Source organism: Eupeodes corollae, chromosome 1 (assembly GCF_945859685.1).
Source record: "Eupeodes corollae chromosome 1, idEupCoro1.1, whole genome shotgun sequence".
Lineage (NCBI taxonomy): Eukaryota > Metazoa > Arthropoda > Insecta > Diptera > Syrphidae > Eupeodes > Eupeodes corollae.
Window position 1 is genome coordinate 130,742,190 of NC_079147.1, and position 13,270 is coordinate 130,755,459.

The window sequence follows — 13,270 nt, forward strand, 5'->3', positions numbered from 1 at the left end:
TAGAAACGAAAGTAGAAATAAAAGATATCCGTCAAAGTAATTCAAAGACTTAAACATCCGAAAAGTCTTCGTGTAATAACAATACCTCAGCGTCATCGAAAATTTGGACCATAGGATGAAGTTGTTACATAAACAATATAGCAGTGGTTTTTGAAAACTCCATAAGCTCATTTTGCAACAAAATGAAATAAATACACCAAATTCATGCAAATGTAAAATTAATATTCTCGAAAAATTTCCTAAGCTTTACGATGCACCGTTTTTAAACTATAAAGAAATAAAACAAGTAAAATCTATTAATTTGCATATTTATTTCATACTTTAAATGCAAATATCTCACAACACAAAAAATGGACTTCTCCAATATTACCAATATTATCATAATAAAAAATTTAATAAAAAATATTTTCATAATCACACTTATATTATAAAGAGGAAAAATTTGTATTTTTGTATGTAACGAATAAACTCAAAAAGTACTAAACCGATTTTAATAATTCTTTTTTCATTATAAAGCTTCATTATCACTGAGTAACATAGACATAAATAGGTACAACTCTTACTTACTTATGTACCAGCCGGCCGTTTATCCCAGGGACTAACTTTTTCCATAGTTGGTATCGGTTTAAGGAAAGTGTGTTTTTCCCACGGGCAATAATATGTGGCACTTTCTGGAGTAGGATCTCCTGAAAATCAAACGTTTTGTTGCACAAATACCACAGCCAACGAAGTGTACAGGGATTACATTTTGTTTTCTAATTTAGTGATTCCTGGTCGTTTTAATTAGCATGCTTATAATTTCAATATTTGTACCTATTTATGTCTAGCCGTGCAAAGCCGAGACGGGCCGCTAGTAAAAAACAAATAAGGACAATAACTTCCTAAATGATTTCTGTTATATAGGGTCCACCATCTAACTTTTTTTGTGCTTATTTGGAATATGGTTGCGTAAACGCTTGAACAACGCTGGGAATAACGCTTAGAGAAGATGCCAATTTTGCCACAAAATCATCGTTTCACATGAAACTCATTTTGATCTTGTCGGAAATGTAAACTAGGAAAATTGTGGCAAAATAGTGGCCGTTACAGTCGATGGTGATCGTTATCGGGCCATGTTGAACGAATTTTTGTTTTGAAGAGGAGGATATTGGCAACATTTGATTTCAACAGGACGGTGCTATGCGCCACACAGCCGAAGCTACACTCCGTATATTTATAGCATTAAAAAAAAAGTTATTTGGATACTCGATGTTTTTATAGAATTTAAAAAAAAAAAGTTAGTTTAATTTGATTTATTTAACAATTATCTAGCTCAAAGCACTGGTAGGTAGAGCTTTAACTTTAATTATTGATTATGTAATTTATTTATGAATCAATAAAGTTGTAATAATAATAAAAAAAAGTTAGTTAGCGGACTTGTATTTAAATTCAATACCGTCCCTTAAAATTCAATTACCCTTTAAAAAATGAGAAAAAAGTTTTGTTGCGCATTTATTTTCCGATAAAAATTCATTTTGCTATTTTCCGGACAGGAATTCATTTTCCTGAACAGCTGATACTTATATGTTCAAAATTGAAACTTGTGTTCCAATATCACATAGTTCCAATGACAGTTACTTGTTGGCAAACCAAAAAATCATATGAGATTCCAATATTAATAAGTTGTAGTTGAGTATTTTCGGTTCCTACATACTACATAAAATACACCTTATGAGAGTGTGTTTGTGTTAATACACTCTCATGTTTTATTTTCAACTGCTGATGTGAATCTAGTCAGGTGAAGGAAATTCTGTAGTGTTTTTCTATCTGTATAATTGAGGGATAAACGTTTGTTGGTCGTTTTACCGCCTCAAATTTTAACAGCTCCGGCTTTTTACATACTTAATTTGACGTCTACACGTATCTTTGTTTAAGATTATCTGAAAAAATTTTTCAGAACAGGAGTCAGAAATAAACATTAAATAACAGCTGCAAGTTGCGGTTTTAGACCCTATCATATCATTTAATTTGGAGGATTATAAAACTAATTCCCAATATTGAAATCAAGCTACATAAGTGAAGAAATATATTAAGCGAGTTTTAATTTAGTGTTGTTAGTGCGAGAGAATTTTATATTATAATAAGCTGCTAAGACTGGTAAGCCGTTCTAAGAACTAAAAATATAAACTAGGTGGGCTCAACTTTCGTTAACCGCAGCCCGAATTTTGGGCGACTTTAACAACGCGCCTTTTTTGCAGTGCGAATTTCCACACGCGGTTTTTTTATATGATAGATTTAGCAAATAAATAACTGGCGATTTTAGAGCGAATGATAATTTATTTTTATTTTATTTTATCTTCAGAGTTTTCTTTTTTACATAAAACTCGCCAAAATGGTTACTTATGACATTTCTTCTCTATTTCGTTGTATAAGTGTTGCCATACTTGAGTTTTTTGTGTTATTTCGTTGAATTTTCAAGTTTTTATTTTCAAATTATTTATAACTTACAAAAAAAATCCATTAAGCTAAGAATTTCGAAAAGCATTTTTTTTAATTTGATATATATGTGAAAATTAACGATAATGGGGCGACTTTCCATTACGGCAGCACGAATTTCCTTCTGATTTTGTTTTTACAGTTGTAGGGGTCTCAATGAAACATGTTTTGGCTGAACTTTCAATTACGCAGCACGAATTTCGACTCACGGTTTATTTTATTTAATAGATATGTGCAAATAAATAATAACTATAGCAATTTTAGAGCGAGGAAACATTTATATCTATTTTTAATTAATTTTTAAAATTCACTTTTTTGCATACAAAAAACGCAAAAATGGTTAATTTTGACATTTCTTCCCTGCTTTTTGTTCAGTGTTGCCATACTTGCTTTTTTTGGGTGATTTCTTTGATTTTAGTGCTCAATTAAAAAAAGTACTTTGCATATACCTAAACTCGCACTCACCCCAAATTCTATAGTGATCCCATGCAGGGGCGCAGCATGCCCGCCCTTACATTCCTAGCTGTTAGTACGTCTTGCTATCAATAAAAAAACTTGTTTTAGGCTCAAAAATGTAATACAAAAAAAGTAGGGTTAAGTCCGAAAAAGGTGGTGTATTTAAAACATGTTCTATTGAGACCCCTACCTAACAGAAAAAAAATCACAAGAAAATTAGTGCTGGCGTAATGTAAGGTCGCCCAAAAAAGAGGTTTTTTGTATTTAAGTGCTCAAATGCAAAAACTTCTTTGCATATACTCAACTTAGCACCCACCCCAAATCATATACTGAGCTAAGCAGGGGCAGCATGCCCTCCTTACATACATACCTCTCTGTTATGCTCTCGTATCCATTCACTTGAAATATGAACTTGTTTTAGGCGCGTAGATTTACAGTTGTGTTTATAAAAATAGCAGTGCTGGTCTCATTTTATTAGATTGTCAATTATTTTAAAAACGGAAATTCGTACAAAAAAATTGACATACACTACTTTTTACATTATTTCAAACTATCTGAATATAGAGTGTTCATAAAAATAGCAGTGGTTTTGATTTTTTTAAATAAAAAGGTGTTAAAATTTTTTTTTTTTTTAGTAAGTAAATATTATATTATATAAAGTATTAATGTATTTGTACCATCGTTTGATGGGACAAACCTACCAAAATATTTAAGACATCCTAGGCTGCTCAGCAAAAATGCTCAGTAACGCCTTTATACGACAAAATAAACCGAAAACGCGAGGCCCAAAAAGGATTACTACTGAAAGAACTGATAGAAAAATTGTTCGGGGAGAGTACGATAACTTTGGCGACAAAGTTAGATGACGGATTTGTATAGAACAGTTAAAAACAAGCATTTTTTTTACTATGGGAGGGGGGTCTATCTCCCCCCGTTAGGCGGTAGGGGCCAATTTAAAAAAATGTACATTAAATGGAAAAAAATAATTCAAAAACAACGGTAATACTTACAATTAAGTATTATACCTTTTTTTAAAGCCAACATTTTTGTCTATTAGCTTGTTTTTAAATCAAGTCAAAACTATACATAGTTTTTGAAACAAATAGTTTTAAAGTCAAAATTTGTGCAATAAAAAAAGTAATAAAAAAGGATTAAAGTGTAATTTTTCAATACTTCAATATTAATTAAATAAATAAATAAATTGGGTGGCGCGACAGTCCGTTGAGAACCAAGGCCTAGTGACTTACAACTCTCAACCATTCCTGTGTGCGAGTAATGTTGTCAGAAATGGAGGGGACCTACAGTTTATATGCCGACTCCGAACGGCTAATTTTGAGAAAGCACTTTTTCATGACAATAGTTACTCTTGGAGAATTTGTCAATTCCTCGCAAGAGGCAGTACCCGTGAAAAGACTTTAGATGGCATAGGCATAGGCAGGGATCGAACCCAAGACCTCTAGCATGACAGTCCAACGCACTAACCATCATGCCACGGGTACCAATATTAATTACCACTGTTTTTATTTCAGAATTTATTACTCTTATTTGTTTTTGATCAAAAACTGAAAACTAGATTTCATGTCTTTTAGTTTTTGATTTAAAAACAAGCTAATAGACAAAAATGCTTGCTTTATAAAAAGGTATAATACTGAATTGAAAATATTACCGTTGCTTTTTAATTATTTTTTTCCATTTAATGTACATATTTTTTTAAATTGGCCCCTACCGCCTAAACGGGGGGAGATAGACCACCCCCCAACCCCCTTCCCATAGTAAAAAATGCTTATATTAAGCCCCTCTACCAAAAACCGTTATTATATCTTGTCGCCAAAGTTATCGTACTCGTACCAATTGTTCAGTTAGAAAAACAGAACCGTTTCATAGGCTCTAGGAAAATAAGAAATGGACGTCAACTGTCTGTTAGCGCTTTCACAATACGAAGACGTCATTTAGGAGCGAAGCTACCGGCCCGAATTGCACGCAAGGTAACATTCTTGACGAAAAAGCATGTGGCAAAGACAATGGAGTTTGTTAAAGCGCATAAAGATTGGGCAAAAGAGAAATAAAGGAATGTTCTGTGAAGCGATGAAAGCAAAGTCGACCTTTTTGGGTCCAAGAGTCGTCGAGAATATGTGAGAAGACCTTAAAATGCAGCATACTATCCACGGTACACTATAAAAACAGTGAAGCATGGTAAAGGAAAAATTATGATATGAACTTGATTTTCATATTAGGGGTTCGGGCCTATTTATCTCATGGGGGGTATAAGGGATACAACCGAGTATGTAAACATTCTCGAGGAGGTTATGTTACCTTTTGCTGAGTAGGAAATGCCGTTGGTTTGGGTATACCAACAAGACTATGACCCAAAGCATACATCAAAAAAGGCAAAACCATGGTTTGCTCAGAAGAAGTTATACGTTATGGAGTGACCCGCTCAATCCCCCGACCTAAACCCCATCACAAATTTGTGGGGGGATGTTAAGAACGCAGTTCATAAAGCAAAACGAAATAATTGTGGGAAGCAGTGCGTGTTTCGTGGAACTCAATACCAATCGAAAGGTGTCAGGTTTTAGTTGACTCGACGCCATGTAGATGTGAAGCATCATAAAAAACAATGGTTATGCAACAAAGAACTAATTGTAAGCTATCATTATTACTACACTTTCATATAACTTATTACAATTTTTCTTACTTACGTAATGTCATGCACTGCTATTTTTATGAACAGTCATATATTTAAAAAACGCTTTTTACTGTGACAAAGCTAACGGTAAAAAATCGATAATACTTATTTTCTGTTATTATAAATAAAATATTTTAGTTTGTGATTAGAAGTTTAATGAAATGTATTATAACGTTGATATTGAAGGCTTTTTTGTTTTATTTTGAGAGCACTGCTATTTATATGAACACAACTGTAAATCCGAAAAAGAAAACATTTTTTGGTATGACTCCATAGTATTGTTTCCTTTCGCATAGACCTTCGACTTGAGAAAAATTTAAGAGGGTTAAATTACACGATCTTAGTGGCTGACAGAATATCGATTGTGTTTCGAGTTGTTTGGCACGTAGTGCCATCCATTTGACAAAGTAAAAGAAACAATATGACCACGAAGTGTCAAAATCAACACGTCCCTATTTAAAAATCCTTTATTTACTAAAACACTAACTTGAAAATGAAGATTCGTCCTCTTGGACTTTGTTTGTGTACATGGAAGTAACAATAGTTTTAATGTTTTTTAAGAACTTTTTATTCCTTTTTTCTTTTAAAATTAATAATTGTTAAAAGCCAAACCAAAGAAAACAAACATTTAAATGTCAAAATGTCATTTTTCTCAAAATAATCTTACCGGATGATAAAACTGTAACTAAATGTAAATCGATTTAACGTAATAATTGAAAGTCAAGCAATACTAAATATTTTTAAAACTAAGTTTCAAAGACAAACCAAGAATTATAAGATCGAGTTTTAATTTGATTTTAGAATTTTGTCAATAAATGATGCGTTTGTCAGAAATGTCTATTTTATCCGGAGGCAGAGGGTCTTTCAAAAGAAAAAAAAAGCAGAAGCATAAAAAGGATAACAAAGTTGATGCTATTGAATGGACCGCACAGTCGCTAGACTTAAAATCAATTGAAAACCTAACGATGAAGAAATGGTCCATTGTTAAGAAATGGGAATCACAAAAGAAAAAAAATGCTTGCTAACAAATATTGCAACATACGAAAAAAAATATCAATATCAATAAAAACAGTTAATTTGAAAAATAAATGTTTAAATTTTGTTCAACTACTCTCAAAAAGTTTTTTACAAATTGATATAACGTTTAAAATGAGCCCTATTGGAATTACATGAACAACAATGTCTACACCACTTTTTTCAACAAAATTATAGTTTTCGTGTAATTGTAATTTAATTTTTTGTGTATGTTAGAAATTTTAATAGTAGCTGTAGAAATACAATTATTGATTTTAATGACTAAAAGCAATGACAGCTGTAACCTGCCCCTCAATTAAAAAAAATTAGTAAAATTAAAAAATATTCAAAGTGTTAAAAAAATATTAAACTGGACAATTTATTTTTTACCTGAAAAATTTAATAAAAAACTAATATACCAATTACTCAATTTATGTCATTCTAGTTGGGTAAAATGAGTGAAGAAGAAGTCAAGCTTTCTAGAGATGAACTTATCATCAAGGCTAAGGAGCTCTACAGCAAAGGCTCCAGAAACTATCTTCTGAAATGTTACAGTGAATCTGTTGATGAATTGAGTGAAGTATGTGCACTGTATGAAGAAATTTATGGCGAACTCTCAGATGAACTTGGAATGCCATATTTGTTGTAAGATAAAAAATAAATTTAGTTTACACAAAAACAAAACTAATGTTTTATAATCGCCAGATACGCCAAATCCCTGATAGCTCTTGCCTTAGATGAAAATAAAGTAGTTGATGTTCCCGATGAAGGAGAAGATGAGTTTGAAGATGAAGACGAGTATGAAGAGGAACATGAGGATGATAAAGACACCAAACAAAATAAATCTGGAGAAAAAAATGGGACTGGTCAGGAAATAAGCCCCTCCGAGCCAAACACAAAACAAGAACAGACTAAAAACGAGTCAAAAGAACCAGATTCCACAGTCGACAGAAATTCAGAAACAAGAGGAGAAATAGCTGACTCAACAGTCCAAACAAAATTGATAGAAGATGTTGTAACAAGCTCAGAAAAAGACACCAAAACAAATGGAAATGAAGGAATATCAACAATAAAACCTAGTACTTCAAATGGCATAAATGATGCAGAAGAAGACGATGAAAACGAAGCAGTAAATATAATCTCATTCTCATACAAACAGCAATATACATTACCTACTTTTTAATAGGCATCTACCCTTCAACTAGCCTGGGAAATCCTTGAGCTTTGTGCTAAAATATTCACTCGTCAAGGATTAAGTGGTCTCCCTAACTTGGCAGAAGTTCAAACAGAATTGGCAAATATTGAATTTGAAAACAATATTCTTGATTCCGCTCGTGAAGATTATGGTGATTTTAATTTTTCTATAAATGTTTCTAATATCTTTATACATATATTTTTATTTTACAGAAAAAGCGCTTAAGATTTACCAGAATTTGACAGACAATTATAGACGCGCAATGGCTGAAATTCATTATAAAATTGGTCTTACTTATCTTATGCAACAAATGAATCAAGAAGGTGCGGAAAGTCTTAGAAATGCATGTGCCCTTATTGAGGATGAAATTAATGAAATGAAAGCCAAGGAAAATCTAGTTGAAAAAGACACCGAGCTTATTAAAGATATGGAAGAAACTAAAGAGGAGATCATGGCTAAAATTGCTGAAATCGAAGAAACCAGACAACAGGTTTTACGGTTAAAATATGTTTTTTTTAATGTATTAAAGTTTTTGTTTTCAGAACATTGCCGAGGTACGAGCAGCTTTAGATAACTACATAAGACCTGGTACTAAGGAGAAAACAACTGATAGTGGGGGTGCATCTTCGTCTGGTACTAGTTCATCTGTTATAACATCATCTTCTAAACCAACAGATATAACACATTTAATTAAAAGAAAAAAGCCAGACACATCCCCATCTTCAGAAGCGGAGGCAGTCGCATCACCCGCTAAAAAAGCTGCCATTTAAATTATTGTATTTACTCATTATAGATATAAACTCATTCCAATTAAAGTTGTTACCTTATAATTGAATCAAGTAGTGCTTCATTAACTTGCATCAACACATTTTTTATAATCATACAAATGACAAGAATATAATATATGCATTTTTAGTGAAGAAATTTGTATTAATGATTGATTCTGCTGAGGTAGGTATTTGTTTTAAATGGTGTAAATTAAGGATAAATATTTTGTTGTATTATTTATTTGGATCATTTTATTTATTGTAATTCAAGTGTTTGCTTTAGAAAACAAATGGTTAAAAAGGACAACATCACAAGGATCACATATTTGACATCGCCAAAAATGTTGCTAATTTACAAACATTTTATTCGTTCAAACTTTAATATAACTCATAAAAAGAGCTCTAAAATGATATGAGAACGTTCTCTTACCGAGACATTTGCTTCTCTTGAACACCGCCGCAAAGTATAATGCCTGTCATTGTTAACAATGCTTTAGTGAAATAGGCAGTTGTATTCCTCCCCTTAAACAATTCAACCGGTAATACCCGTTCTGCTAGGAATGCACATCAGTTTACCCTGGAGCACGATTTTGGAGTTGGACTTACTGTTACAGACTTATTTACAGAGAGGGTGAGATCAAAACTGGAATTAGTCTCAGTCATTTTGAACAGAAATGCTATTGCAAGAATGCGGCAGATATGCAATATCCAAAAACCAGTTCATTATTGTCATCAAAGTAGGCGTCTATAAAAAAAGAATGACAGATATAAATAAGTTTTTTATTTGTGTTACTGGGATTTTGGTTTTTTTAGTGTCCTAACAAAATTCTTTCAAAATGTACAAAAAAAAGTTTTATTAGGACTTATTTTAAATGTTTCGAATGTAACAAATTTCGGAAGTGTTCAAGACAAACTTATATTAGAATGCTTTACCGGGCTCAATATTTCCCACGCATTGCAATGTGCAGACATTCAAAACCAATGTGCAACGGTTTCTACTTTCTAATCCTATCCTCCTTTCCTAATTGCTCACACTGTGTTTAATCATTATAAGGGTATTCCTTTAGTGCGCGGACAATGTAAAACAAAACATACGTCAGGTAAGTTGGGATTTTGACAAGCTTCTTACCGACCTTACGATATCCTGTGTCAAAAGGCGCGATGTTAAAATTCGCAAAACTTCATATAGCTTTAAACCACAGACGTTGAATTTATTTCCATTTTTTGACTCATATTTTCTATGAATTAAGCAACAGAAAGGAAGACATCGAAAAACAAACAAAAACGCAATGACAATACAGTTGTCAGCTGTCAAAGCGTGACAAAGCTTACGTTTTTAACGATTACAAAGCTTTAGTTAATGTTTCAAATTGCCTTATAAGAGTTCAGTGTTTCTCTTTAATTTGTCAAAATCTGTGTAAGATAATTCAACTCCATTCGATTGAACAATTTCAGAATAGAATTGTCACAATTCATTGTTGCTATGGTGAAATTTTAAAATGATTTCTATAAAATATCTTTAAAAAAGTTACAAATTGGCAGTTTTAATAACATTTTTACTTTTCTTGTGTTCTTTTCGAATGTCATAAGATTTGCCGGTCACAAGAATATTTTTTATTTTTTTAACTATGCGTCTGGTAGCTCTATTCATAAACGAAATATTTGTTATTTTATTTATCAACTAAGGCTAAGGTGAATTAGCCGATTCCACCCCAGTATCAATAAACCTACGCCAGCTAATTTCTTTACATAATCTATCGACAAACTCAAAATATTCCTTCCATTCAACAATACTTCATCTAACTTTAAATAATCTTTGTAACAATATGATAGTAGGAGATTTCAACTCCTATAATATCTCCTTGGGCTACGCTTACACAAACTATGCTTGAACAATCGTGGTACAAGAAAAAAACAAAAATAAAATCGGGTACAATTCGTTATTAAAAATGAATTCCGATGTTATTGCCTTCGTCCACTTAAATTTACTTTCACTCACCATATGAAGGTATTTACTATAAAACAAAATTTAAAGAAAAGAAAAGACAAACGTCAAAAACATTCTATGAATAGCTTGTACATGCCAAAAAGATTTATTTCTGTTTCATTTGTCATTACTTCCTTTCTCTTTTGCATTTCAATCATGTAAGGATAAACATGCGAGGTGTAATACCGGACTTTTTTGCTATTAGTTTAACACTTGTCAATTGCAGTTTTTCGATCTGGAAACAAACATTTCGATGAAACAAAAACCGAGTTCTTTAAAGCTCTAAGCTGGGAACTAACTTTTGCGAAAGTTAATGTCAACCTCGTCCGAATTCCATCTAATGCATTTGCTTACGTAAGTATATATAAATAATTTGATTGATTTCATTTGAAATATTTATTTAACCACTTATTATACTTTTTACGAATAGGTCTAAGGGACCTAACATTCCATTCAAAGTTGTAAATCCGTCTGATACTAAGGCTTATTGTTAATTCACAATTAAATGTTTGTACGTGTTTGGGAAGTCACTCCGACGGTACAACCCTCAACCAGATCCTTAGAAAAACTCGAAGGATGGTAAGCCAGATAGCAGATAGACCGCTCCTTAAAGTTCTGGGCTCCAAATATGTCGTATAAGCCATATAAGTTGTTTACTAAGTAGTTCAACCTAATTGGAACTTGGAAATTCTTCCACTGTCGTCTGAATACTTAATCTCAAAGTGAGGTACTAGGCACCCGATGTTCATCGCGGGGAGGTGAGAGTAGGAGTTAATAAAAAGAGGTGAGTTTTGAGAAAAAAAATAAGTCGATGCTTGTGTCCTCTTGAGTGCACATATGTACCATTTGAACACTAATCCATTTAGTTTTTTAATATAGTTTTTCATATAAATAAATACAAATAATAAATACAAAACAAAGGAAAATAACCCTTGTGATTCCGAAACTTCCCTTCTCGACAGCAAATACACAAAGCTAAAAATGTGCCGTGGCCTGTCCGGTAAATATTTTCATCCTCATTGTCTCGAACTTAGTAAAACATCATGTGAATATCATAACATCGATTTTAAATGTGTGATTGACTCAACGAACTACTGATAGTTTTCATCCTTTCTCGTGCTCGTGCAATTGCATCACTCCGAAGGCATTTAAAACTTTGAAAGTTTCATCGAAACCCTTGCCAAACGATTTAGTTTCAATCAAAAAATTTTAAAAAATTAAATATCGCCCATAGTGGAGACCCTTAAAACGAGGGTTTCTGTACACATTTGTTACCACTCTGGAAATATAAATGGTTATGGTCATATACGTTTTTCATTTGTAACCGGCTTGAGATCGTTTGAATTTGAAAACATTTTTGATCAAATTAAAAGCATTCGGTCCGATCTTAATTCTTCTTTACAATCCAGATCGAATTCTGTTTCCTCAGCGTTCTGTCAACTTAACGCTATTCTTTTTGAATTTATATCCAAAATTAATGACATTAATTTTGAATTTACCATATCTCGTTTCTCATTTAATGATGTAAGATACGAGCTTAAATTGACTTCTAGGAAAATCGGCGGCATTTCTACAAGCATTCAACCAACTGAAGCTAACAATACGATACTATTTGACGAAGTAATAAGCTCTACCAATTTCACGTCCACTGCCTCCTGCTCAAGAGGAAGAAAGTGTTTTATCGAATGTCCCTACAAAAAATGATGCGTACATTTCTTCTCCCATAAATACTGACTAGCGTGCTCCACCTAACTATTTAGTTAAATCCCTTTGTTTTTTGGTTTTCTTGGTTGCCTGACACTGCAACTGGATTGCAGGAGGGTCAGACAAAAGCCCTCCCACCACATCAAAGTGAAAACCATGGGAGATTAACAAAAAGCAAGTTAAATAATTTTGTATTTTTAACTTAACTATTTTCTATTATTTAATTGGTTATAATTGGTTGCTTCTTGTGTGACGTCCCAATAATCCTTATTAATTCTTAATGGCTAAATCACAAACACGCTTCAGCTTCGGCTTCGCCTGCGTTACGGTGGGCCTGTTTCGAGTTTGCTTTGAATGACATTTCCATTATTTAATCTCTCCACATCGCAAATATTTTGTTTGTTGACATTTTTTTACAGCTGTTGAGCTGTCAGACAAAACAAATGTTTTGATAATTGAACTAGAGCTTCCGTTTAGAGTCATATTGTCAAACGAAACGTGAGGTCGCAGCTCCATAGTGATAGCATGCATTGAATTCCTATGGTTGAACTCGTATACGTCACGTGAAGCCGAAGCTGAAGCGTGTTTGTGATTCAGCCATAAAATATTTATCCACTTAATTTGATGGATCTTGGTACTTTTTATAATTTTACAGTTCTTATCATTTAAACGCAATCTTTAAATGCTTAATTTAAAAATATATGTCTTCACTTTAAAATTAAAATCATAATAATGAAAGACGATTGCGCCGTCACAGAAAACCCAAGATGGCGTCAAAGGAATATCAAATCTTTTCTGTTTATCATGCCATCGAGCCAAATAGAGCTAATCATGCAAAATTGGCTGATTGACAAAATCTCCGATCAACTGCTCAATTCATGGGCTTGACTACGATTTAAGTAAACAAACGCATTCTCGGATTATGCACTGGAATAATCCTTAATAAAAGTTTTCCAAGTGTGGACTAACTGGCTTTATAGGAGGGT

At 32.7% G+C, this 13,270-nt stretch overlaps 2 protein-coding genes across 2 annotated transcripts in view; one reads left to right on the forward strand and one right to left on the reverse strand.

The window, feature by feature from the left end:
- Positions 1 to 13,270, reverse strand: part of LOC129943290 (pyridoxine/pyridoxamine 5'-phosphate oxidase-like) — a 133,061-nt gene that overhangs the window by 96,973 nt on the left and 22,818 nt on the right. The window lies entirely within an intron of this gene.
- On the forward strand, positions 1,851 to 8,661 carry LOC129943288 (protein NASP homolog). The gene is made up of 6 exons (XM_056052609.1): positions 1,851 to 2,136; positions 7,077 to 7,276; positions 7,337 to 7,760; positions 7,818 to 7,977; positions 8,039 to 8,316; positions 8,369 to 8,661. The coding sequence occupies exons 2-6, from the start codon at positions 7,086 to 7,088 to the stop codon at positions 8,594 to 8,596; spliced, it is 1,281 nt and encodes a 426-aa protein (XP_055908584.1). The 5' UTR covers positions 1,851 to 2,136; positions 7,077 to 7,085; the 3' UTR covers positions 8,597 to 8,661.

What these genes read in the sequence shown, in the direction of transcription:
- LOC129943288 (XM_056052609.1), top strand. Translation starts at nt 7,086, where the DNA reads ATGAGTGAAGAAGAAGTCAAGCTTTCTAGAGATGAACTTATCATCAAG. An exon ending in CTTGGAATGCCATATTTGTT is followed by an intron (nt 7,277 to 7,336) that starts GTAAGATAAAAA and finishes TATAATCGCCAG; the next exon opens with ATACGCCAAATCCCTGATAG. An exon ending in TCGAAGAAACCAGACAACAG is followed by an intron (nt 8,317 to 8,368) that starts GTTTTACGGTTA and finishes TTTTGTTTTCAG; the next exon opens with AACATTGCCGAGGTACGAGC.